A 24,186-nucleotide genomic window follows, 5' to 3' on the forward strand; every position below is an offset into this window, starting at 1 on the left:
TAACCTACTTCAGTGGATTACAAGTTGTTTTGACTATCAAAATTAAAGTATTTTACCTTTCAGTATTTCTGCACCCATTTGACTCTACTTTATTCAATCTGGTCAAATTAGGAGAAGAATAAATTTTTCTTTCTGTCTCCTGTACATGATCTCAGGGCCAAAATATTCATTACAAGGGCACCTCAGGCCACAGGGAACATTTAAATAATTAGAAAATTAACTACCTTGAAAAAAAAAGACAGTTAAACTTTTTCTCCTCAGCATTTTTAGAATATAATTTTAAGATCTACTCAAAATCCCTATACTACCTACATGAAAACCTAAAAAAAAAAAAGTTCAGAAAAATTAGTCCTGCTTTTCTTATTTCTGAAATTCACAAGTGACCAAACAAAGCCTGTGTTGAAGTCATAAATGAAGTCGTAAGCCAAGCACTCTGAGTGCCTTAACTAAGGTGACAACTTCAGTCTGTTGTTTCTATGCATGAGTTGCAATGCATCCTCCAGTTCTATGTTTATGAAGTTTTCTGCAAAATACTTGCCTATGAAGCATGCAGAATGGACAGGGGAGTAAGAGAAAGAAGCAGAGCTTTACCAGCTCCAAGACTTCTCTCTGTTGGACTCCTCCCATTCCCTCCCTTGCTCCAGCACCCAGCACACGTACTGGAATACCATGGAGCGCAGACAAAGAATGGATAGCCTCTTGGTTTGATGAAGTATATGCCATCCACAGGTATCTATCTCATGGCTGTCATGGCCAGCGTCAATATTGCAACGTGGTGCTTGGCAACTCCTCCATTAAATGAAGGATCACTGGGACAGCTGGGGCCAGACTTGCAGACATACTGTGTTCAGAATCCCACTTTAAAAGGCCAACAAACTGTGTGCTGCTCAGAAAAGATATTAAAAAAAAGAGCTCCTAAGAAGTTTATACTTTTGTCCTTAATCTCTTTGCCTTACCATTCTTGCACTAAACCACAAAATTCCCCTTTAATTGCCACAGTGTGATAACTGAGCGCGACACAAATATTAATGATCTAAACTGCCCAGAGAATAATATCACAGGAATATCACAGAAGAAATTAAGCGCTTATCTACTGCAGCAGTCCAATGGTTCACGTTTCATTCAGCACAGCCTCTGCTCAACTACTGAACAGCCACCAATTCACAGCAGAAATGTTACAGAATATATTTCCAAAAGGAGACAAGGTTCAAGTTCAACATGTATTTTTACACAAAGAACGATCTTTATTACTATGAACTTGTATGGGCAATCTCACACACGATCACTCGTGAAAGATTGTCACAATGCAAATTTGAAAGAGCGTCAAATATAGATTCCATAACCCTCCTCAGTCTTGATTTTTGGTGTTAGTCTGTGAATGCAAATGGAGACCTAATTAGGAAAAGGTGTGCTGATTTAAATCCCTCATCATCTAGTAGCTAGAAAGAGATGAAAGGGAAGAGGACCCATGTACATCCAAAGGTAAAAAAAAAAAATCCAAGAGCTTTCATGCAAAAATAAAAGTGAAGCAAGCAACCAAAACCACACAAAACAAAGAACACACAGAGCTATCTATCTTAGCAGGTAAACAGATTTTCCAGATGTTTCAAGAATTTTCAGCTGCAAATCTCATACAGAAGTACAATTTGTGTATCGCGTAAAACGAAGCGAGTCTGTGGTTTACAGGACTTGCGGAACCAGGTAAGTGACTACAGAAAACATTGACTTTATTTTTACTAGAATATTTTTAAACCATTCCTTCTTACCTATACTGCGAAAATGCCATCGATAAAAAATCCTCTCAGGTAGTAGCTGCAATATTTTCTGCAGGAAACAAAACTAAATAGTCAAATTTTCCATAATAAACTGGCTCATTCAGAGGATACAGACAAACTAATACACAAAACATAAATGAAATGGTAACATACAGAGAGAGAACACAACAGAAAGCAGATACCTATTGTAATCAGAACTGCTGCCCATTACTTTACTCTCTTGTTACGGAGAAAGGTACTTGGAACAGTCCTGAATCAATACCATGGCACTGGCATGAGCTGCTTTTACCTTCCCCCTGTCTTGGAATGCCCCAGCATTTCAGAATATAAACTGAATTATAACGAAAAAGTTACAGGTAAAATTTTCCTCTAAGAGGCTCACTTTGGGTTACATTTTTCTGAAGTGTCTAGTAATGACTGCTGTTAGATTGATACATTCCAGATTTGGAGCTTCAGTGGCTTAGGTCTGCCTTTTTATCAGCTAATGTGGTCTGATCTCCCAGCTAAGGCAGAGATGGACAGCGGTGCAGTTATTTTTGCTGTGAGATGATTTACCTGTATTTTCAGCTGCTGAGTGAAACCGAGCCAATTCACACAAAGACAGACTAATTTAATTCATAGCGCATGCAGTTAATAAAGCACTTCTGAGGAATAAAATGCAGCGATCTTCCTCTGTAGTTTTGGGCTGATGCTAACCGAGGCAGATCAAACAAAGAAAGAGATTTGGTCAAGCCCATTTCCCCTTAGTTTTGTTACTCTGCAGGGCACCAGCAAAGCAAAGCAATTTAAGCATATGCCTAAGCGCTTTCCTAAATGGAGTCCTATAATCTCAGTTGCAAAGAATGTTCGGGGCTTCCAAATGTGGACAATAACGTTTATTAGGTAATCTGAATAAACCCAAACTATTTAGAGGTCTTACTTTGGTAAATATGGCTTTTAAAGGGAGTTTAAGTCAGCAGGTTCCAAGGCACTTTTTTTTTTTTTTTAAAAAAAAAAAAAAGGATTGGCATTTTAGACTAGGACTTGGCAAGTAGGTGTCTTGTTAGTACAGGACAGCTAAATTACTGATGATCGGCTTCTCGAAAAAGCAAGAGAACACACATGGTTTTGCATAGATTTCACATAAAAATGCATCTGAATCTTACAACTTTTCAGCCATTTGGATATGAAATTAGTAAGTTCTATATAAATGTGAAACTAGTTTCGACATCTACTTTTACAAATAAATTAAACAAAGCTATACATGACCAGCAGTCAGATATATATGACCAGCAGTCAGAGTTCCTTGTAATTATCAAACAAAATTACCAGAAGCAATTTCTGCATAACAAAGAGTCATTAAGTCTTCAGAAAAACCACATGCAGGATGCAAAATGAATGACAAGTCATCTAAGCAATGGTGACCCATTTGCTGGTCTTTTGCACATAAAAGGTCACAAGAGGAAATAAAGCATCACAGCAAGAAAGCAAGAATTTGGGTTTTAGACAGTCCTTTGGAGACAGCCAACACATGAATCATTATTGCGTTTAAAAACAGTATGCTTGAGAGATGGATTATGACAGACTTCTTTTAATTTTTGACAACAAAGTGCTTCAGCAATTGTATACAACACTCAAAGTCACAGTCTTTTTGAAAATGGAACATTCCTTTCTCCATGGCAGAGGATGGAAGTCATGACAAGTTCAGAGACTTAGGGAACTAGACCTCGGGTCACACAGACAGACCGGTCTTCCTTTATCTGTACCACAGCACATGTTCCTCAAACAGGATTTGGCATTTCTAAAAGTTTACCCAGAATAAAAGAATAAATCAGGCACATCCCTTCTATGTCCTCATGCTTTGTTTCAGTGATACTCACACTGCCCCGTCCCCGGGCCATCGCGGCAGCAGGGACGGAGGACCGGGAGGCAGGTGCCGGAGGTCTAGCTGCCTGTCTGTGGGCAGGACGATGCGCTCGGGATGGAGGATCCAACTGGCTAAAAATGAGGCCATGACTCACATTTGGGCTTTACCTGTCAGTTAAGGACCACGTTTCTGCCAATCAGATTGCAGGATCCACAGACAAAGAATTATAATTATCCACATAAATATTAAAATACTAGCAGCCCACCACTTTGCAAGACTATTTCTGACATTAATCATTTATCTGCTTGGCATGGGGCAAAAAGGAGCTCCTGACCAACATCAGGAACACCTCAGGTCACCAGTTCCAGCACTGCAGTAGCCACCAGGTGCAGCGCTAGGTCTGTGTTCAGGCAGCCCTTAACCCTGGCACACCGCGTGCCCACACCGCATGCCCACACGTACGTTAAGCAAACCCCTCATAAAGGTGGGCAACAAAATGCTGTCTGAATTCAGGTACCAGAATGCACCAGAGGGAGAAACCTTCAAATATCTTCACGTTTATTACAGGAGAAACAAACCAAAACACGTGCATTTTATTTCCATTTTTAGGTCACTATAAGAAGCATGGTAGATCATTACAGCAAAACCAATTTCCTTTCACAGGCCACCCTGTGACAAGCATTGCAACAAGATACCTTCAGCTTCTCTTTGGATGGAATTTCTACCTCTTTTGTTCCGAAACACTAACTACTGAGAACCAACTTTGTTAAACTTCTAAAGAATCAGGCACTTCTGTATAATAAAGTTTCATTAGAAATCTGCCAAAATCTGGTAATAATACTAGTGAAAATGCTTATCTTCTTATATTTAAGATGTTACAGTAAAATTCTTTATTTTAGAACACAAAAAAAATAGAAAATATATGCCTTTTTCACTAAAGAAGTCTGAGTCTTAAAACACTAGGCATGGAATAATCACGTATTATTAATGACAGTTTGTGGAAATAATCTGATGATGCACAACTGTATTTTCCTTAGTTGCAAAAAGAAATAATACCCATTTCCCAAGTTGCAAAAAGAAACAATACCCATTTCCCAAGAGCTTCAGCAATGTTCTTAAACTTTTCAGGTTTAAACATCTCAACTGCTCAGGAGGGAAACAAATAGCCACCCCTTGTTAGCTGTTTCTGAACACAACAGCACATTTGGGGAAGCTAGGTTTTACCATGCCCACTCTGCAAAATGCAGAGCATGGTAACAGTTATTTGGGAAAGGCCAGAGATGTGACAGCATGAAATACAGGCAGTATCTTACACGTTACAAAATTTCCCTCAACTTAGACACAAAATTCGCTTCCAGAAAGTGAACTATGATAAGGTGTAAGTTGCATAAACCGATAAGGTGTCAAAGCTACATAATGAAGACTACTCTGAAAAAGAACTTACGAATAACTCTTGCACCCACATGTTACTGAATTGTAATATGTCCACATCAAATCTGGAACACAAATGCTCTTCCAGAGTCTGACAACCACCAGGAAAAAGCAAGACTTCAAACCACATGAAGCTTGGAAGTTAGGAGAAAGAAATAACACACTTACAATTTTGTGCAATTTTTCTTAAAAAACAACAAAAAACACAGAATCAAAACACCCTGACCAGGTGGCTGCATCACAACAATTTAAGGGTTGAAAGAAGTAGTAAGAGGACAGTACTAGTACACCACTAAGATGGTGACATAATACTGTATCATGAACAAGCACTGGTTGTTGTGTGCTTTCAACTTAGTAATTCAAAGAACATATTCCTTACTCTCCCAACCCTTGGTGTTCTAAAAAATCTCATCTTGCCATTCCTATAAAACAAATGATAGCTTCTTCCACTATAGCCTAGACTTTTAGCAACACTGCTGTGAATCCAAACTGGCTATTGACATCTTGCTTGTAGTTTCACAGTACACTAATAAGAAATATTTTAAGAAACCCCACAGTGTGAAATAATGTTGGTTTTTCAGAAAACACATAGATCTATTTAATGCTTAGTGCTTTGCTGCATCTATATGGTAATCCATTATAGCACACTTGAAATAGAAATTAGGTATTACTACTGATCAACACATCAGGGTATCTGTCAGTTCTTTTAACTGATTATCCATAGTTCTTTTTCTTCCAGACTTCCTGCATGACTAGGAATAATGTTAAGTTTAAATCTTAGTTTACACAGGACACTGCCTTTTGCAAGATCTCTCTCTATTTTAACAAAGTAAAATAAAATAAAATAAAATAAAATAAAATAAAATAAAATAAAATAAAATAAAATAAAATAAAATAAAATAAAGGGTTGAATTTCAACAGATTCCATCTGACTTAACTAATACTGAAATTTCTTTTAAAAATGATTTTATTTTTGACAACTTTACTGAATCTTATCATGCTCAGTAGCTTCACATCCATTACAGCATGCTAGACTGCCCTGATGTAGAATGCAGAGAAAGCCAAGGCTGCTGGCAAATCTTCCACTGATGATCCCTAGCCTGTGGATGTTTTCCAGCTTAACTTGCACAAATGTGAGATGATAAGCTTTGCTGCTCTGCAACACACTATGCAGAGTGTCTTATTAACCAACAAAATCGAATGTGTTCTTGCTGATTGATTGTGTTCTTGGAGGCGATATCAATGACAAGTCCAGAATAATCATTCCAGGGGAATGGATGCTGAGGAAAAAAAATAGCTTTTTTGATACAACCTGTACATAATAAGCAGTTCCTATTAGTCTGCTGGCAAGTGTATCTACTTTAAGGAAAGTCAAACGTAAAACAGCTCTACTACGCCTATATGTGTAAGTACTAACTATTTGGCAGTATCTGTACAAGAGTTTCAGAAGGTTCAACTATTAAAATCTGCAAAAACTTAGAAATGTTCTTGCTATCATTCACTGATTTACCTGAGGCCATGAGCTCAATGAAGTTAGTATGCCTGTGGCAGCTATATCTACATAAAGGGATACCCTAGTTGATGCATCAATAAATTATTTATAGTAAACAAATAAGCCTTTATTACCCTATTGAGTTTGAGAATCAGCCAACCAAGTCTGTGTGACAGACTAAACAGGAGAAGTTGTATTCACAGTAGGAAATGGAGCCAACTAAAAAGCTGTAACAGAACCCAAAACCTGAATTTAAAGCTGAAACTTTTAATGGTAATTTGATTTGAGGCGTAAGATAACCTACAGAGGAGGAAATTAAGCCACCTACATGAGGAAAATCCAAATAGTAAAAAGAAAGTTAAATAAAAGGAATAACGTCAAGGAATTAGAAACCAGTACCTATGGCAATAAGAACTCAAGAATAAAAACTTGACTTGATTGTTCCCTGCAAACAATTTTACAAGTACTTTTTACATTGTCTGGCTTTGCTGCACAATTTTGTTCTGCAGAATTCAATTTTACTCATATTTCTGTTCAAACCAAAATGTAAGTAATTAGGAGCAACACCCTCAGATTAGAAAACCACCCTAAGGAAATGTTAAAGATACTAGAACAGCATCCTTTTGCACATAATAACAGCAAAACACCTCTAAAGCCTTCCAAAATAGTTATGAATGAAAAACTACCGCAAGTTTCACTGATGCAGGTTTTTATTAAATTGAGAATAAGCTTTTAAAATCACAGCTGGTTTGAGATTAGTTTTAAACTGCTTAACCAATATTGCTAACTGATGCAATAGTCCGTATAAAGTAGACATACAGTGCAATCAAGGAGTGCAATATTTAAAATACCCTCTGCAATCTTAGACTATAATGAACAAAATTATATATTGTTAATAGATATCGGTGTCTATTACTAGGTGGCACTAAAAAAGAAGGATACATTCCTAAACTGCATCTGTGCACAGACCTATCTATCTGGTCACCCACCATCACAGCAGGTGTTCCTCTGACAGATGCAGTGTATTTACTGCGTATTGTCTGTAATCTACTTCTCAAAAGGGTCACTAACAGAATATAGTCAATTATAAACCTGTGCTGAATTGTCATTAGCATTTGCAGAACCAGTAACTTGTGCACATCTGCAGTAATAAATTTAAGCTATATAGCTGTTTCTGCAATTGTTGCATTCAAATTCTGACAGCAGACCAATTCACATTTCAATGGATACGTACTGCGTGTTAATCTTCTGGGTATGTGGCTATTTGTAGTTTATATTTAGATGCACTTCTAACAACAACAATGCTGTATTAAAATTAGTACCTCCTGCTGTAAGATAAACAGCCCGATGTATGGTTGTGCAAGTTCAAATAGTTTATTGATTATCATCTCTGGAAAAATGCTTAGTGTTACACAAAAACCAAAGCAGACCATGAATATGAGTGTATAATATGAACACTGCAAAAGCTATTAGCACATTTATTTTCTTCTATTTTACATCCACTTAACATTTAAATCTACCTGCTGTGCGCATATTCAGGATACTCCAAATCATACCTAGGAATGACACATTAAAATTTTACTGCTGAATTTCTAAGGAAGGTCAAAACAGACAGCTTTGTCTGTTCCTGATTGATAACCAAGGTTAGCCTCTCCCCTTTTCAGCAGGAGAAGCTCCATACAAATCGTGGATTTACAGGAATTAAGAGATTACAGCATAAACTTCCTTGTACAAAAAACACAGTATGTTTTTACAAAGAAACCATGAAACCTGAGAGCGCTTTAAATTATATTAATGTGTATTGGTAAAAAATGAACAAGCAAAAAAATCCAGACTGATAATCTTTTAGTACATGCATGGTCTGTGGGAGGCGGGAATACCAAACCCATCTTCTTATCTGTCTACAAAACTGCAGCCATACCTAGCTACACTGATAGCACCTGAAAAACTTAACAGTGGCTACATTGATCAAGTGACTTGGAGAAACTTTACTACATGAGAAGGAGTATTTATGAAATTCTAAGAACAAAATATTTCATATAGTGAATATGCAGTGAATACACTGAATCAGCATACTGAAGTTTATGACTTCACCAGCATGACACATGGTTGTTCTTAAGCATCATTATAGAGAATGGAAAGAAATGTCTACATCAAAAGCAACAGTGTGTTTTTATTTTGCTACAGATGCAGGACTGTAGTGTCTGAGGAATCAGTATCTGATGGTGCAGGAAAAAAAGAATTATAAAAAAATTTGAAGCTTTCACAATCAAGTGATGGCATAATGCTTTTATGGGATGTAGCAAATTTATAAAAACATAGTGCACCTTTTACAAGTTCTGTGATATATGGTGCTCCACTGACAGCCCTAACAAGCAATGCCTCCAAGTCACAGAAAACAATAATACAAGAAACAGTATGAACATGTTCTGAAAACACACTGTAACTCTACAGATGGCTATCCCCTACCAGAGGAAAAACAAATTTGTTTTGCACATCATTTTGGTCTTTTAATGGAAACAAGGAAAAAATAAAAAGGTCATTACAGATGTTGTATCATTTCTTGTATTTCTGTTTGGAAAGGGACAAGGTCAAAACACTTTAGAAAATATAAAATTAGACCTAAGAATTCTGTAATATAAATTGTAAAAACATTTTTAAATGCACAATTAAAATTTCATATTATGCCTTTTTTTATTTTCTCTTTGATTAATATGTTGTTTGATGTTCCATTGAATGACCAAACTACGTAGCTGAGGTGTAAAATTAAGATTTCAACAAATTACAACTGAGTAAACTTAGTTTTCTGAGCATTTATGGAGAAGAATGTTACTTTTGCTTAATATATACGCTAGGTGTCACTCAAGAACAGCAGCAAAATGTCCACCAAACTACACCAGAAAAGACATAAGTCAATTCCTTTCATAAATATTTGTATTGATTTTCAGACAGCTAACCCTCAACACCTGGGTTCAGGATTTGTTAATCCTAAGTAATTACCTAGTTAGCTAATTAGAAGAAAACCCTAGCTCATGCTGACAACAGATTATATATGGCAAGCTTAACAATCAATTAGTTTCATTTCCTATGGCTGACAATATGAATGTTTAATTACCTGGCATTTATATTTTTTTCATGTCCTGTATTCTGATTGACATATTCTTGGTCTGTGCATTAAAAGCTGTTCTGTGAAAAACTGTTCTCCTACAATGCATTAAGCTATCGAGTGTCAGAGATGTAAATGGATTGCAAACTTACTTCTAGTAGATAAACACCATGAAGCAGTTCACTCCAAATTTCACACAAATCTTGAACTATTCCTCCTTCTTCTCAGCTACTGATGATTGGGCTGTAATATAAGTCTCCTCACCCTGGACCAAATCAGCATTTTGTTCATATACAACTACATGTTTCTTTCTTTCTTCATATTTTCCATGTAGTATCTTTTCCTGACGCTTTTAAAGCTATACAAAATGGTTTTTAGACACTTGTTTTCAAGACACAGGCATACATCTTTATTCACTTTAACTGGGTGAGTAAGCATTAGCTATTTTCCATTCAATGACATAGTTGCAGAAATTTAATTACTTATTCAAGACCACAGAGCAAGCTTATTAATGAGAGGTAATTAAAATGCACAGCCTTGCTCAGTAAATGAGGTGATACCTACTCCACTTGGGGGCAGGAAGGGATAAGCAAAAGCATTTTTCCTACCACCGAAACAGGCCTAGCAGATATACGGCCTCATGTAATTTGATGCTGCCTTACACAAAATCCTAAAGCAGACTGTTCTGCTGATAATTTGAAAAATAAAAAATAAAATTTAATGAATAACAAACACCCTGAATTGGAAGATTGTGACTGTGGCAAAAATAAACTCCCCGCCAACCCCAATCTTCTGCAGGATTTGCTGCTCCAGCTGGATGCACTTAAGTCTATGGGGCCTGATGGGATTCATTCCAGGGTACTCAAAATGCTAGCTGATGTCATTACAAGATCTCTCTTTTTTTTTTTCTTATTTTTTCTGGAAGCTGGCAAATGTTGTCCCAGTTTTCAAGAACTGTAGGAAAGAAGACCCTGGCAATTACAGACCTGTCAGTCTCACTTCAGGGCCTGGTAAAATTATGTAAGAGTTTACTGTGGGGAGTTACTGAAAAGCACTTGAAGAATAATGCAGTCAGTCACAGCCAACATGCGTTCATGAGGGGAAAGTCCTATTCAACAAATTTAATTTCTTTTTATGACAAGGTTATCCACCTAGTTGACCAAAGGACACTAGAAAATGTAATTTTATTGGATTTCAGAAAAGCTTTCAATGCTGTTTCTCACAGTACCCTTCTGGGCAAAATGTCCAGCATACAGTTAAGAAAAGTACATAATGTGATGGGTGAACAATTGGTTGACAGGCCGGGCTCAAAGGGTTATGGTAAATCAGGTTACATCAAGCTGGAAGACAATCACTGCTGGGGTTCCCCAGGGCTCCATTTTAAGGACAGTTTAATGTTTAAATGTTTTCATGTTTTTATAAATGATCTTTAATATTTCTATAAATGAACTGGACACAGGACTCAAATACATACTAAGTTTGCAGCCAATACTTAAATTAGGAAGAGCTGTTGACCCCCTCAAGATGGAGAGGCCTTGCAGAGAAATGCTGACAAATTAGAGGGCTGGGCAATCACCAGCAATACGAAGTTTAACAAGAGCAAGTGCTGGATTCTGGACCTGGGAAGGGGCAACCCTTGCTGTATGTACAGACCGGGGGATGAGAGGCCACAGAGCAGCCCTGCAGAAAGGGATCCGGGGGTTCTGGGTGATGGCAAGCTGGTCACAAGCCAGCAGTGTGCCCCAGCAGCCCAGAGGGCCAGCTGGCATCAAGCACAGCACTGCCGGACACCCCAGAGAAGGGATTGCCCCACTCCCCTTCATGCTGGTGTGGCCTCACCTCAAACACTGCGTAAAGTCCAGAGCACCACAATCTACGAAGGATATCAGACTAATAGGGGGGTGCCCAAAGGAGGGGTACAAGGATAGGCAAGGGTCAAGAGGGCAAGACATACCAGGAGGAGCTGAGGTCTCTGGGTTTGTTCAGCCCAGAGCAGGCTGAGGGGAGGCCTCATGGCAGCCTGCAGCTCCCTCACGAGGGGAGCAGAGGGGCAGGTGCTGAGCTCTGCTCTCTGGGGACAGCGACAGGACCCGAGGGAACAGCATGGACCTGGGACAGGGGAGGGTCAGGCTGGGTGTTCTGCACCCAGAGGGCGGTCAGGCACTCAGCCAGGTTCCCTAGGGAAATGGTAAGGGCCCCAAGCCTGCCAGAGTTCAAGAAGTGTTTGGACAATGCTCTCGGACATAGGGTTTGGTCGTTGGGTGGGGGGTTCTGTGTGGAGCGAGGAGTTAGAATGAATGATCAGTGTAGGTCCCTTACACCTACAGATAGCCTGATTCTCTAACTATCATAAAACGCAACCCCATTTTCAGATGCACTCTTGTAGCTCGAGGAGAGAGAATAGGAAGAGGGAGAACAGGAAAAGGGAAATGAAGTCCTTGGCCTCAAATTCAGAAGATGAGACCACAAAATTCCAGGATTTCATGTAATTAGTTTCAGAGATATTTTTCATATTACAGGCACGTTAGACTGAAGAGCATCACTCTTAGTCTAGTTAATCTAATTTTTATATTGACAAACTACACAATAATGCAACAAAAATGAAGCCACATCTTTGTGGCTACTTTTGGTGGTAGTTTCTTTGTTTTAGAGGAAGGGGAGAGGAGTTAAGAATATTAATCCTTTCATTAATTCCAAATCTTAGGTGCCATTGAAAATTGATTTTTTTTTTTCCAAAAACATAAACCACAATATAAAAAAGTTAACATTTTTATCATTGAATACTCAAGTGAAAACTAAAAATCCAAGAGTAATTAACTAGACGTTGATTGCAGTTCTCTGAATTCAGTGACAAGTAAAGCGTATGTTAAGACTTCTGGTGTGCATTATGAACAAAATTGTACATGTCAGACTTCCTTCTGCTCCAGTGAAATTTGCTCACATCCAAATATATTACACATTCAAAATAGATATAACTACACTGACATACTGACAAAGTGTAAGAAATAAGTAGTATTGCCTTGAACTAGTCTACCCATGCGATACGGAACTGAAATATATTTAGTTTAAAAAAAAAAAAAAAGAAAGACTATTTAACAGCTTTAGCCCAACAGAGGCTATACAGTTATTGATCACTTGCTCACAAATTCTACTAGAAAAAAAAAAGGACACTTTCAGAGGGTTGATCTTCAGTTCCTTCAGACATATATATTACTGTATAATCTTCAATTCATTTTGAGAAGATACATCACAGGATCATCTAAGGTTGGAAGAGACCTCCAAGATCACCTAGTCCAAACTCTGACCTAACACTAACAAGTCCTCCACGAAACCATATCACTAAGCTCTACATCTAAACGTCTTCTGAATACCTCCAGGGATGGTGACTCAACCACTTCACTGGGCAGCCCATTCCAATGCCTAACAACCCTTTCATTAAGAACACTTTCTAATTTTATCCCTGCTCAGCCTCACAACATCCTTACAGTCCTCCTCAGTGGCCTGCCCTCTTTTCCAAAGATTATAAACCCTCTTTTTTTCTTCTAAGCTCTAGCCACAACTCCCAGTTCAGCCAAGCCGGTCTTCTTCTGCGCCAGCTTGTCTTTGGGCACATGGGTACAGAGCACTCCTGAGCAGTTAACATTTCCTCCTTGAAGAGCGCCCAGCCTTCCTGGACTCCTCTGCCCTTCAGAACTGCCTTCCAACAGACTCTGCCAACCAGTGTCCTGAGCAGCTCAGTCAGCCCTCCAAAAGTCCAAGGCAGCAGTTTTATTGATCCCCCTCCTGACTTTGCCAAGAGTAGCGAACTCTACCATTTCATGGTCTCTCTGCCCAAGACAGCTCCTGACCACCACATCTCCCACCAGTCCTTCTCTGTTTGTGAACAGAAGGTCCAGCGGGGCAGCTCCCCTGGTAGGCTCACTAACCAGCTGCGTCAGGAAGCATCTTCCATGCTCCCCAGAAACCTCCTAGACTGCTTTCTCTGGGCTGTGTTGTGCTTCCAGGATATGTCTGGGAAGTTGAAGTCCCCCACGAGAACAAGTGCCGACGATTTTGCAACTTCTGTCAGCTGCCTGTAGAACTCCTCATCCATCTCCTCATCCTGGTTCAGCAGTCTTTAACAGACCCCTACCTGGATGCTTGTCTTGTTGGCCTTCCCACTGATCCTAACCCATAGGGACTCAACCTTAGCATTCCCAGCCTCGAGTTCCACAACATCAAAACACTCTCTAATATAGAGAGCCACAGCACCACCCTTTCTGTGCTGCCTGTTCCTTCTGAAGAGCCTATAGCCAGACATTGCAGCACTCCAGTCATGGGAGTGGTCCCACCACGCTTCCATGATGGCAACCAAGTCATAGCCTGCCTGCTGCACGATGGCTTCCAGCTCCTGTTTGTTACCCATGCTGCGTGCGTTAGTGTAGATGCACTTCAGTTGGGCCATTGCCTTCTCCCCCAGCCTTGCCATTGTTCCCTCTGGCACACCTCCAACAAGCCTTATTTCAGCCCCTTCCCCCTTCTTACCTAGTTTAAAGCCCTCTCAATGAGCCCTGCCCGCTCCTGGGCTAGGATCCGTTTTCCCCTTAGAGACAGGTGAGATCCGTCTGCGGCCATCAGGCCGGGTGTCAAGTAAAGCGCCCCGTGGTCAAAAAATCCAAAATGTCTGTGTTGGCACCAGCCTCTGAGCCATGTGTTTATCAGGTGCGCTTTCCGTGTCCTCTCTGTACCCCTCCCTGCCACTGTAGGGATGGATGAAAACACCACCTGCACTCCTGCTCCATCCACTACCCATCCCAATCCCCTAAAGTCCCATTTGATAGCCTTCAGGCTTCTCTCTTCAATATTATCACTGCCAGCCTGGACTATCATAAGAGGACAATAATCAGAGGGGTAATCCAGGCTGGGAAGCTTTCTGGCAACATCCCTGACCCTGGCCCCAGGGAGGCAGCAGACTTCCCTACGGGTAGGGTCAGGCTGACAAATAGGGCCCTCTGTTCCCCTAGGAAGGGAGTCGCCTACAATGATTACCCTTCTATCTTTCTTGGTGGAGGAAGTCTTGAGGCATGGAGTTGAATTCCTTGCCCTAGGCATCCTCCTGGGTATACTTTCTACCTCATCCTCACCCACCGGTCTCTCAAGCTTCAGGGCCTCAAACCTGTTGTGTAAGGGCACCTGGGAAGGTGGGACCAGCCAGGGGGGTGCATCGTCTGTGAGGTCTAACAGGGACCTGTCTCCATTCCTCTTCAAATCCCAGGTCCCCTCCCTCTGCCCGACTGTGACAGGGCAGGGGGTCCACCCCCATTTGGGGTGTCTCACCCCAGTACCTCTCCTTTGTGCCCTGCAGGGAGTTGCTCCACCAGTCTATCTCCCGCTCACACTCCCTGATGGCCCTCAACCTCTCCACCTCCTCCTTGAGCTCTGAATTTCTTCTCCCATTCTTGCTGCTCTTCTTTTCTTGACTCTTCCAAGATTTTCTTACATTTTGACACTACTGTCATGACGTAATCTCAAAGAATGATGTCTTTCAGGTTTGATGTATTTAAAGAACAGTATCATGTAGGAAAAAAATCTTATTTTGAAAAGTATCACGAGGTTTAAAGAAAAACTCCGTTCACATCATTACTTCCTTGCTTCAACAACTGATTTTATTCCCCAAATGAAAATCCCATTTTTCTTTGTTATATGAATGACAAGATTCCTTTACCTAATTGTTTACATTTGTTAGCATTAAATCTTCATTCTTCAAAAGGAAAGGAAACTGATGACAGAGATCTTGTCATTTGAAGGATTTTTTTCTGTGAATTGAGTATAATCAAATACATTTTCTGAAAGAGACTTCCATTTTATTTTATTTTTTTCCTGGTATCTTCCTGCTCACTTACTCCTGCATTCAGTCTAGCCAGTTGCTGTGTCATCTTTTTTTATGGAAGAATCATGACTTCATGAAACTGTATCAATGAACTTTTCAACAGTGAGAAAGCATGCTCCAGTCTGGTAAGACTGCCTTGTGCAGAGAAAGCAATTTCATACATCCTATGGCATTCAGAAGCACACATTTTTATATTCTTGGAAACAAGCTATTGACATACGTGGTTATTAAATTCACATGGAAAGCCCTGTAATGAGACAACTACTCTTCACGCATTTTCTGTTTACCATCTTGGAAATCCTGAATTTGGATCAAACCCCACTGATGCTAGAATTTATTGTTCAATAATGGACAATAACAACTTGCAAAAGTAACCCAACTTTAAGAACTGAAGTCAGAAGTAGTGTACTCTAAGAAGTGTCAGTGAAACACAAGTTGCAATGGTAATAAAGAAAAAGGCTAAAGCACAAAGCAAGGTATTAAACACTTCCTTCTAACATATTTCAAAAGAGGGTTTACATTTTAGCAACTGGCAACTTTTATTTGCAACTTGCATTTCATCATCGCAGACATTATTTTCAGACTTGGCAACTACATAGAGAAATATATTTCAGGAAAAAATTGAGTTATAGGAAGTGGCATAAGGATTTCATTAACTGTTATTCTGCTCAAACTAACAGCCATACCTTCTTATCAACAAGCATCCCACCTTCTTTTGACTTCTGAGGTATTCTTATTCACTCTTCAAATTGTGAAATTTTGACTGGCTGTGTTAATTAAAACTCTCCTTCATACATCATGAGTTACCATAATATCAAGTGTGTTCAGTAATTTGAAAAAATTAAAGAAGAGCAAAACTGAATGACCTACAATTTACTTAGAACTGATGTACTGCTCATATCCTGAATGTATTCTCATTCAAGCACTTCAAGGCGAACTACAATAAGGCATACTGCTGGTGCAGAACAAATTCACCACATGAGATTTCTCAGGACTAAGCACCTACATTTTTATAACATAAATGCTTTACAGATACAAAATAAGATTTTTAGTTAATCTTTAAAATTTATTTTTTTTCCATTAAAATTTACTGGAAAGCCTCAAAATTTGATGAAGCTTCCCCCAGCCCCTCCCTCCCCGCTTTTGGTTCAAACAACCTGTCTTCCACCTGAGAACCAATTAATAAAATAATTGTAATTAACTACATATGACACTATTCAGAGGCAGATTTCAGACTATTTTTCAAGCTAAATTAGTTGGCTTGTCTTTAATAAAATCTCTTAACTCTGGATATTCCTTCAAGCCACACATTTCCATTACATAAGATTATTTTTTTTTTAATTATTGTACCTGAAAACTTAATGCATGCCCCAGTTCTTTTCTGCCTTTCACCTCATATAATCATGGACGCCTATCGTCATTTTGACTGATACCTGGTTTTAACCCTCAGTGTAAATGTATAAGCAAGCACATGACAAGATTTCAAACAAGTTAGTTCCATGGTATGGAAAACTTACTTCAAAAACAAGAAGAATGGAGTCCAGCTCCTCCCTTTGTGATTTATTCCCTGCCAGAGAGAAAACAATAATGTTCGCTGTAAGTAAATGGTATGGTGAGACAGATGTAGAAACTACAGTGTTGTTATTCAACTGAGGTCAACAATGCTGTATTTGGCTTATTTTTCTTCATCTAAAAAGAGCAAAATGTTTCTAAATTTCAGTCTCTCTCCTGACATCCCTCATTCATAGTCAAGAATCCCAAATCTGCAAAGCAACGTGATTGGACTCATCTTGAGGCAATCAGCTATTCTTAACAAGGTACACTATCTATCCTCAACATTCAGATTTGTTCTGAGAATTTCTGATGTTTTCAGGTGGACAGACATATACTTAATATGGGAGTGTGGGAGACAATAAAAAGGGTTGTTTTTTTTGTTTTTGTTTTTTTTTTTGTTTGTTTTTGTTTTGTTTTGTTTTTTTACATATGTGAACACAAAAAGAAGGACGAAAGAAAACATAGGCATGCTACTTGATGGGGAAGGTCACCTCACAGACAAGGACATAAGCGAAGCAGAGATAGTTAATGCCTAAAGAAGGCATTAACCGTCTCTGCCTTCATCTTCAACACTAATGATGGGCTTCAGGACCCTGGGTGCCCTGAGCTGGAGGACCATGACAGTGGGAATGATAAACTCCCAACCGATCCTGAACGTGTGCAGGAGTTGCTGCTCTACCTGGATCCATACAAGTCCATGGGTCCAGATGGCAGTCATCTCAGGGTGCTTAGAAAGTTGGCTGATGTCATCGCAGGACTTCTCTCAATTATTTTTCAATGATCTTGGGAATCTGGAGGGTTTCCAGTAGACTGAAAGCTGACAAATATTGTACCAATTTTCAAGAAGGGCAAGAAAGAAGACCCTAGCAATTACAGGCCTGTCAGTCTCACATCAGTGCCTGGTAAAATTATGGAGAAGATCCTTGAAGCTATTGAAGACAACATGAGTTCACAAGGGGTAGGTCCTATCTAAAAAATTTGATTTCGTTTTTATGATAAGATCACCTGTCTAGTCGATCAAGGGAAACCAGCTGACATGATCTTTTTGGACTTCAGCAAAACTTTTGACACAGTTTCCCATAGGATCCTACTGGACAAAATGTCCAGCATACAACTAAACAAAAACATCATACGATGGATGAGCAATTGGCTGATGGGCAGGGCTCAAAGGGTTGTGGTAAAAGGGGCCGCATCAGGCTGGCGAATGGTCACTAGTGGGGTCCCTCAAGGCTCCATTTTAGGGCTAGTCCTCTTCAATGTTTTTATAAACGACTTGGATGTAGGACTAGAAGGTGTTTTGAGCAAATTTGCTGACAACACCAAACTTGGAGGACATGTGGACTCTGCTGAGGGTGGAAAGGCCTTGCAGAGAGATCTGGACAGATTGAAGAGCTGAGCAATCACCAACCACATGAAGTTTAACAAGAGCAAGTGCCGGGTCCTGCACCTGGGGCAGGGCAACCCTGGCTATACGTACACACTGGGCAACAAGATGCTGGAGAGCAGCCCCACAGAGAGGGATCTGGGGGTTGCGGTTGACAGCAAGTTAAGTATGAGCCAGCAGCGTACCCTGGCAGCCAGGAGGGCCAACCGTATCCTGGGGTGCATCAAGCACAGCATCACTAGTTGGTCAAGAGAAGGGGTTGTCCTGCTCTACTCTGCACTGGCACGGCCTCACCTCGAGTACTGTGTGCACTTCTGGGCACCACAGTACAAAAAGGATGTAAAACTATTGGAGAGTGTCCAGAGGAGGGCAACGAAGATGGGGAAGGGACTAAAGGGGAAGATGTATGAGGAGCGGCTGAGGTCACTTGGTCTGTTCAGCCTGGAAAAGAGGAGGCTGAGGGGGGACCTCATTGTGGTCTACAGCTTCCTCACCAGAGGGAGTGGAGGGGCAGGCACAGATCTATTCTCCTTAGCCACCAGTGATAGGACCCAAGGGAATGGCGTCAAGCTGAGGCAGTGGAGGTTTAGGCTAGACATCAGGAAGAGGTTCTTCACCGAGAGGGTGGTTGCACACTGGAACAGGCTCCCCAGGGAAGTAGTCACTGCACCAAGCCTGTCTGAATTTAAGAAGCGATTGGACTGTGCATTTAGTCACATGGTCTAAAATTTGGGGTAGACCTGTGCGGTGCCAGGAGTTGGATTTGATGGTCCTTCTGGGTCTCTTCCAACTCGGGATATTCTATGATTCTATGATTAATTACAGGGTAAGGGCCTTCAGTATTTCAAAACAAGATGACAAGATACGTATATAAGTGCGTAGTACCTGATTTTTGTGCTGAAATTACACTTAAAGCAATAAGCGTATTTGGAACTCTTTTCAGTTACCTACAACATTTCAAGCAGCACTTTTCCATGCTCATCTTTACTGACACCAAAATTAAGGTGCCAACAAAACTCAAAAACTTACCTTTTTGTTTCAAGCTATTTTCCAGTGTTATGAAGTTTTCATAGACGATAAAAAAGAATTGCGAATAATTGTTCTCAAACAACTGCTTCAGATCACTTCCATCCACAATATCTGCAGAGGAGAACAAATGGAGTTTTAACACAACATCAGGAACCTTAAAACTGTTTTCTTCATGCAAATTGGAAGATGAGATAAATACAATACAAAACAATTTTAGTATAGAATACATAATGATATTCCCAAAATTGTGATTCCAGTGTTAGAAGTAAAATATGGAAGTTTACATTTTTACTTATTTTTTTTTTTAAAGTCTACAGTGTGGTTTAGGTTCATTTGTTTTCTGTTAACAAAATAAAAAGGGGATATGTCAATATACCACTTCCATACAAATTCTTAATCCATGAGACACATTTTTTGCTATCAAATATTAAAGCTGCCTGATATCAAAAGGATTCACCATTTCTCCAAACAGGGGATTACATGAAATATTATACTGAATTCAACACTTCTTGATAATCAGAAGTATACATTACTGAGAATTCTTCTCTGTGATACAAGTACAGAGTAGAAGGGCTGAGCCCAAGTACAAAGGAACTATGTGGTTTAGCCACCATCACCTAGGACTACTTTTTAGCCCATTCGTTAGCCGATGACACTAGTAACTCATTTATGAACAAGTTTTAAACTACTTTGCAAATTGCACTACTCGGTAGCTGCCCTAGAAAGATCTAAGACTCCATAGCAAATTCAAAAGATCTCATTTAGAATAAATACATAAATTCTTCACTCAAGGGTAAAATCAACCTCGCACATTGAGTAGAGGAAGCGTGCAAGACAGCTCTGCAAAGGAAGTTGAGAGCAAAGGGGTGAGAACAAGTGAAGGGTAAAACACAGTCCAAAAAGACCAAAGAAGTATTCACAGTGACTGCCTGAACACCATGATCTGTATCAACCAATAACATTACACTAAAAACAAAGGTAAAATTCACACATTTCATTAGTAACAAATCTTAAAATTGCAGATTTTTCAATTAGTCAAATGCATAATTTTTAAGTTTAATTACAGAAAACTGAGTTAAGGTTGTTTGTAAAAGTTTATCCTAGGGTACCACCCGACGAAAGAGAGCCTTTTACCTTCATTAACAAATTTAATTCAGTAACCTGATTCTCTGAAGAGTTAAACTTGTGTCGGACAGCAAATTGTTTCAGTAAACTAAAAATCTGAGTGCCAGTAAGTCCAAATGAATAGATTTAAATTAATGTTGCCAGTAAGATCAAATGGAAGTTCATTAGAGGAAAAAAATATGCTATTAATTTGAAAAAAAGATGCAGTATTTAAGGGCCAGAACAATATCTTGTCTCATTTTTCAAGATAGAGAAACTATGCAGTCACAGATACACCAACTGAAACTGATACAGAGCACTACTACTGTGGCATCAGTGAATGTCAATATCTGAAGACCTTCGTCACCACTGCAATATCTGAAATCAGGTTTAACATGCATTTTAATATTCATTTGGACGTAATTCTACTAGAAGAGCACACAACTCCAGAAACCTCCAGAAATAAATTGAAATAATTTACTAAATTAAAACAAAATTAAAATGATTCTTTAAGATTTTGAGAATTAAAAAGATACCATGGGAGAAGATCTGTTTGCAATTCAGCATGAGACTGGAGGAGATCTCAAACTAACAAACCACTCAGGCAGGGCATATCTGAACTAATCCTGTCCCGCCATGTCCCGTACCCCCAAGCAACACAGCAAACAGAAGAAGGGTACCGTGCGCGACTCGTAGCTCAGATAAGACATCAATGAGTAGTGGCAGCACCCTGAGCACACACCCTGGACTTTTGCCACTCCTCTGCTTGCTCAGAACTGCTCTCTGCCAGCACCCAGGGACCAAGGTCCAGAGCCATGGAGAGGTGGTGGTACAGCCAGCCACCGCACAGTTCTACCCAGGCAGCATGTAAAATGGTATACAATCTGGGCTTCTAATTAAAAAACAGATCATTGTTTATTAAATACATAAACCTACGTTAGACAAACCAAATCAGACAAGAAAATTGGCGTAGGAAAGTATTTTGAATGTACAGTTAATGTTTGAAGCAAAGGTCACAGATAACTGGGCTAAAGGACTAACTGTTCCTATTGCATTCCTTCACCTCTTCTGGAAATCCCACCAGCCAATAAATACTTCTGAAAACCTGATCTGCATCTTTTAGATTGTCACAGTTAACAGCTTTTCATTACCTCTCCATCTTTAAAACCTCAGACCAGAATACTCCTCAATGTTTTTCATTCTTCTATTTCCAAACCACTTCCAGGAAAGTATTCTACGAAGTACCTTTTGATGTCAGCAGAGGTATTTGACCAAATAGTTTCTGCATCATCAAGCCGGTACTTTTGGAAAAAACATAAATGCCAACATTTATTTCCATATGCAAAATTGAACTGCAGTTATTAAATTTATGTGGCAAGTGAATCAAATGGAAAAAATAGCATACTTTCAATTTGTTTGAAAAAATAATGAAAACCCACACATGCAACACTTCTTCAGGCCTTAACCTAGGGCTGAAATTTCAAACAAACTTATTTTTAAGAAATAAAAAAGTGATCTAACATTTCCTAAACTTGGTACTTGCTAAACATATTTTGATTTTGTCTGTTTCCACTTTATTGTAATTGATTTGGTCAAGGAAAGATGATGATTCCACACAGAAATAAGAGGATAAAGGGCAAGAATCATTAACAACATTTTTTCAAAAATTCAAGAATCATTAACAACATTTTTTCTTACTGAAGTTTCACCTCTCAAGAAAGCCATTCATTAACCAAGACAACAAAGCTGACTACAGCAAGAGCCACCAATAATATCACATATCAACAACAGAATGACATTAGCCTTGGACAGCTAATGTTAGGGTTTTGGGTCCGCCCCCCCCCCCCCCCCAAAAAAAAAAAAAATAAAAAAAATTAAGTAATACCTTTTCAGTAGTAAGGCTTTGTTTGGTGCCTGCACTATGGAAACAATTAGCACATGGAAACTCTTTTCCATGATATCTTTTTCCTACAAGCTGCCAGTCTTGAATTCACAAACTAAAAGTGCAATTATTCTCCTCTATGAATGTGTTCTGTTAAATACGACTCTAGGAGAAAACAAGGCTTTCATTTACAAGGATTTCATATGAAAGTATGAGGTCATTAAAATGTAAACAAAAAGGAAACTTTTCCTTGAAATTATGAAAGGAGGAGAAAGGAACTGCCTACTCAAAACAATGTGAATTCCTCTATTCTATAAATATGGCATTTTGGAGATGACTCATCTGCTATTTTGACATAAGCATGCATTCTTATATCTGCATCCTTTTCCTACTGAACTATCTCATAAAGGGATATAGAACCATAACCTTAAATTCCAAAACTTAAGGTTATGAAGTTTGAACCATAAATGTCAAATGGCCAATAATACCCCCACTTACTACTCTAGAACGAGATACTAACTCCAAAAGCAACACCTCCTTGCAATCCTACAGGTAAGTTGACATTCCAATACCACTGCCCACCTAACTCTACAAGAAAAAAAATCAATGCCTCCCCTCCCCAGGTCTCTCCAGGGTAGAAGGAAAGCATCTCTGTACAGGCAGCACCATGCACAGTGTACCTGGGACTCACATGCTCCTTTACTCTCCTGCTTTGGCTCTGCACGCAAACCAGCCACTTCTGCTAATTTCACCAAAAATGATCGTCACAGACAAACAGAAAACGTGTCGAGAAAGATTCCTCAAGACGATTTAACACAAGTCGTCAGAAAGCCTAAGACAGTAACTTGGATCACTACTACAGATCTGTTTGATTTGTAGCAGATAAGGCTCATTCTTCAGATTTAAAAAAAAAAAAAAAAAAAGAGAAAGTTTCCTTATTTATCACTAAAGATACTAAGGTCAAATACCAACTTTTGGCGAATCAAATTGACTGAAGAAGTAAACATTCGAGGAAAATTAAACAGCAAGGCTGGGATTGAATTAAAGGTGTTAGGTTCTATTTTTCTATTTATGTGGACTGATAAGTAACTGTCACATAACTTCTGCTGAAAAGCAACCACCTTATGAATTCAGAACTCTGAGCGCTAAAATCTAAGGCAAGCTGGCAAACATCAGCCATCAGAGCGCTGGTGCCTTTCCAAAAGCACATATCACCTACCTCCATTCCCCAAACAAGGGCAGTTGTCATTAGCCAGTACTTCTGATCAACACATCACAGCTCTTGCAGCAATGCAGAGGGAACAACAAGATATTCATGAGGGCACACATGAAACTTCTATATAGAATATGACAAAGTGGGCTCTCGGGGTGATGGCAAGTGACCCTTACTTGCCTTACTACTTAAGCTTAAAATTTAGGGACTCAAATTACTCTAGTGCCATTTAATAAGAATTTGTGTTTATTACAAGTTCTTATTACTCTTTGTGGTATAAAAAAAATACGAGGGGACAATAATCATGTCATTAGCGCATCAGTTTTCCTTTTTATCTATTAACAACAAAATGTTATTGTATTCATTTAAGCAGCTGAAATCCTCCCTTAATTCCATGAACTTCCAGAGTCAGCTGGTTTCATGTTATTTATACATAGTTGACACAAACTTGAGGGATTTCCTTTGTCTTACGTACTTAAAAAAAAAAAAAAAAAGTAAAGC

At 39.3% G+C, this 24,186-nt stretch overlaps 1 protein-coding gene across 12 annotated transcripts in view; it reads right to left on the reverse strand.

Annotated features, from left to right (window-relative positions):
• The window catches only part of RALGAPA2 (Ral GTPase activating protein catalytic subunit alpha 2), a 141,185-nt gene that overhangs the window by 111,315 nt on the left and 5,684 nt on the right, over positions 1-24,186 (reverse strand). For 6 of the 12 annotated variants that reach the window (XM_038176009.2, XM_038176005.2, XM_038176002.2 and 3 more), the window contains exons 2-4: positions 19,487-19,597; positions 17,037-17,086; positions 1,767-1,839 (exon numbers count right to left, since the gene is read on the reverse strand). In XM_038176009.2, the coding sequence (XP_038031937.2) occupies positions 1,767-1,839; positions 17,037-17,086; positions 19,487-19,597 (234 nt within the window). Of the gene's footprint in view, positions 1-1,766; positions 1,840-3,634; positions 3,671-17,036; positions 17,087-19,486; positions 19,598-24,186 lie in introns of those variants that run through there. The other 6 variants (XM_038176003.2, XM_038176008.2, XM_038176010.2 and 3 more) reach the window with 5 other exon arrangements.

The sequence above is a fragment of the Anas platyrhynchos genome, chromosome 3, assembly GCF_047663525.1.
Source record: "Anas platyrhynchos isolate ZD024472 breed Pekin duck chromosome 3, IASCAAS_PekinDuck_T2T, whole genome shotgun sequence".
Lineage (NCBI taxonomy): Eukaryota > Metazoa > Chordata > Aves > Anseriformes > Anatidae > Anas > Anas platyrhynchos.